The sequence below is a fragment of the Helianthus annuus genome, chromosome 2, assembly GCF_002127325.2.
Source record: "Helianthus annuus cultivar XRQ/B chromosome 2, HanXRQr2.0-SUNRISE, whole genome shotgun sequence".
Taxonomy (NCBI): Eukaryota; Viridiplantae; Streptophyta; class Magnoliopsida; order Asterales; family Asteraceae; genus Helianthus; species Helianthus annuus.
This window is the reverse complement of record NC_035434.2, coordinates 77,428,871-77,432,488: the sequence shown is the minus strand read 5'-3', so window position 1 is coordinate 77,432,488 and position 3,618 is coordinate 77,428,871. Positions and strand designations below refer to the sequence as shown.

Below are 3,618 nucleotides of genomic sequence, written 5' to 3'. Positions count from 1 at the left end.
TTACTTTCAGAATTTATGCCTTTCTGAAAGCAAAGAGTAGCAACTCTTTGAAACTGCATCGCCTGTTCTTTATCTTTAGCCTGATAGTGAATTTTGTTAATGAATAAACATTCAATATCTTTCGCTGAGCAGTTCACTAACCACATCGGGTCATAAACGTGTATCTCTCTTATCTCACTACCAGCACGATAAGTAATGACAGCCTCAGTCGAGATGTAACTGTATACCCAGCCCATTTTTGGCATTGTTATATTTTTCATCGTCTTCGGCCTTTTAACATTAAGGATAGTTTCTTCAACCCCTGTTACCGGATCTACCCTTCGCACTCTCTTTGGATAATGTGGCTTCCAATTTCTAAACTCTTTCAACGATTCAAACTTTATGTATCCCCACATCGGAACATCATTCTTACGAACAGGATACCCTAAAGTTCTTACTTTCGACAGCTCCTCAACATCCCACCATGGTAATGACATTATATCATATAGAGGTTCAAAGTATTGCACCCCATACTCCCTTCTGATCGCATATGCATTAACATGAGGCAGGAAACCCCAGCTAATGATGTCACCAAGTGAAATACATCGATCCCTCTGATAGAACTTCAACGGCGTTTTGAATTTTCTCTCGTGACTGTCTTTAAACCACTTCTGCCGTTCTTCTTTTTGCATATCCTTCAGAGTACCATCGAAATTTTTGTCTTTTAAGATCTCAGCGACCTTCCTTCTTAACTCATCTCTATTCTCCTCTGTAAAGAACTCCATCAGCATAGGATACATAGGATACTGAGAAGTATCTTCACTAACACTCTCATCATCTGTGCAATCCTCAACCTCAACCCTGTTGAACATGTCAGCATCCTCTACATACTTATATTCGTATTCTGGTTGGTGGTTGACGTCGAATGCATTTCATTCTTCCTCAAAGTCAAATTTGAAATCAGGATCCACCATACGTGTCATTTCTTTGATTTTCCAATGTATACGTATGAAAGTGTTCACCTTCTTCCCTGTAAGTATCCAATCTCAAAATTAACTTCTCAACATGTTCAACATTTTGAGCATCACCAGACTCCCCCTTTCCTTCAGCTCCCCCTGTCTCTTCATTCATAGAATCATTCAGAAAATCATCAAAAGTTCTTTCACTAGAGGCTTCAGTAACTTTAATTCCCATGCCACCTTGAGCATCGTCATCGTCATTATCAGAACTATGACTGCTAGCCGAAAACACTTTCTCATCATCGTCGTCTTCCTCACCATCACCCTCTTCTTCATCACCCTCTTCATCGTCATCCTCTTCATCATCTTCCTCATCGTCATCAGCAGCAAGATCTTCTAAAGTTACAGGTTCTTCAAAAGTGTTGATATTGAAGATATAGGTACTGGATTTTCAATCACTAAGGATGGAACAATTGATCTCTCAACGGCTGCCACACTGCTTTCAGCACCCTTACCCTTATCTTTCATTTGTTCGTCAATCTCAGCTTGGCGTTTTGCCCTAAGCTCTTCAACTTGAATCTCTTCGAACTTTTGTTCAATTGACGTTCCAAGCATATTCTCAACAACTTTGTTCAACATGTAAAAATCATGCTCTTTCAATGCTTTTTCAGCCTCAAGCTCTTTGTTTTTCATCTCGAAATATTTGTTCTGTTCATCTCTGCGAGCCTTTTCTTCTTCAAATTCAGCCACTCGCACCTTCAGGAAATCAATCTCAGTCTGATCAGTATCAATCTTCTTTAACAATGCTTTGTTGTCAGACTCTAATTTCTTCACGCGCATTTCAAGAATCTTTTCACGTTCAGCAACTTTCTTGCTTTCTGCTGCAATAACTTTGTTTTCATTCAGCACTTCATCCATCTTCTTTTCTAACTTCTTTACTTGTTCATCGTTTGCAAAGCCAAAATCTCCAATATCTTCAAGATTATCTGGAAGAATGTGAAGACCTCTATGGCCAGAAGAACCAGGAGTTAGTTGAATTTGAGTGAGTGGTGGTGTTTGAAATATTTCTTGAGATGTAAGCAAGGTTTGTTGTTGTGGTGGTGAGAGATGTAGTGGTGAAAGATGTAGTGGTGATGGTTGTCTGGGTGGAGTAGGTTGTTTTGGTGGTGAAGATTGTTGTGGAGGTGTTTGATGTGGTGGAGATTGTATTGGTGTAGGTTCAGGTGGTGGAGTTGATGGTTTACTGGTTTCTTTGGTTGGTTTCTTCTTCAACACAATCTTCGGCTTTGTAATCTTCGTTGTAACTTTCTTGATTTTCGGAGGTACAATCCTTTTCTTTGCACCTGCATTCTTTTTGCCGCTTGAAGGTGATTGTGATTCAGAAACATGCTCTGGAGATGGAACATAAGCAGCATCATCTTTCTCCTGTCTCTTCCTCTTCCTTAACTGTTTCTCTTTCTTTGTAGCTTCTTCAATTCTTTTTAGACGTTCTGCCTCATCTACTTCATTATCTGAAGAACTTGAAGAACTTGTAGTATCTTTATCAACATCATCACCTTCGATATCATCAATAACCTTTTCTTTTTCAACTTCCACATTAACTGCTTGATCAGACACTAAATCATCAATGTTCAACATAACTTGATCAATATCAGCATACGGATCTTCTTCCACAGTAACAACCGGCTCATCTACCTCAGGTTCATCAACCAATAACGTCTTTGTCACTTTCTTTTGCTTTTTCTTTGGTTGTGATGAAGACTCCTCACCCTCTTGTGATTTAGGAGTAACCTTCTTGCCTCTCCTCCTCGTTTCTTTCACAAACCAATCATTTCTGGTGGTTTTGAACTCCTCAAGAGTCTTTAGCTCATCACCGTAAGCTCCTTCTTTCATTTCTTCTTCGTTTCTCCAGTTTTGATGATCAACTGGATCGGGATCAACATAATTTGCATCTTTGATATACCCGAAGAATTCTGCTACTACTTTTGGTTTAGGGTGGTTTGGGTGATATCTCACAAGCTGCTTTAGAGAATCGTTGCTCATGTGTGATTGAACTAACAAATCATCCTTCAAATCACGTTCAATCTCTAGATATGCATGATCAACCAGCATCTACACAAATCTTGGATAAATCCAAGTCCAGCTCTTCGTTGTGATATTCTCAGCCATGTAGTGAAAGAAAATGTGCGAGAAATTATATTTCTTGTTCAACACCAATGCAGTGACCATGTTCATCTGATAATCGCGCATTGTATCGTAACTTCCCTTGGTATGACTGAGTGACATCAAGATACAATGAATAATAAACTTTTAGGGTTTCTGGAATTTTGACTTTAAATAATTTCCAACATTCAATGCACCCTGGTAACCCATCCTGAGCATACAACCCTTTACCATCCGTTCTGGAAACTTTGTTGGCGATTCTGCATCATCCAGAAAATTCACAACCTCACGAATGAGTGCCTCAGTAATCACAATTTCCTTCTTTTCATTATGCACCTTCACAATCGAATGAATTGCTTTGTTTACTTCATCATACTTTGAATGCTTCCAGAATCGTTTGATATGTGACTTGTACAATCGATGTTGATCCGTCAAGGCCTTTTGAATAGGGATTCTACCCATGAACTCCAAGATACTGCTAAACTTAGCCAATTCAATATTTTTCTCCACATCCAAG

General features: G+C 39.1%; 1 protein-coding gene across 1 annotated transcript; it reads right to left on the bottom strand.

Annotated features, from left to right (window-relative positions):
• Nucleotides 1-939: 939 nt before the first annotated feature.
• Nucleotides 940-3,050, bottom strand: LOC110891096 (glutamic acid-rich protein-like). The gene is made up of 2 exons (XM_022138757.1): nt 1,454-3,050; nt 940-1,349 (listed from the first exon to the last, which is right to left on the bottom strand). The coding sequence occupies exons 1-2, from the start codon at nt 3,048-3,050 to the stop codon at nt 940-942; spliced, it is 2,007 nt and encodes a 668-aa protein (XP_021994449.1).
• Between the last annotated feature and the right edge of the window lie 568 nt (nt 3,051-3,618).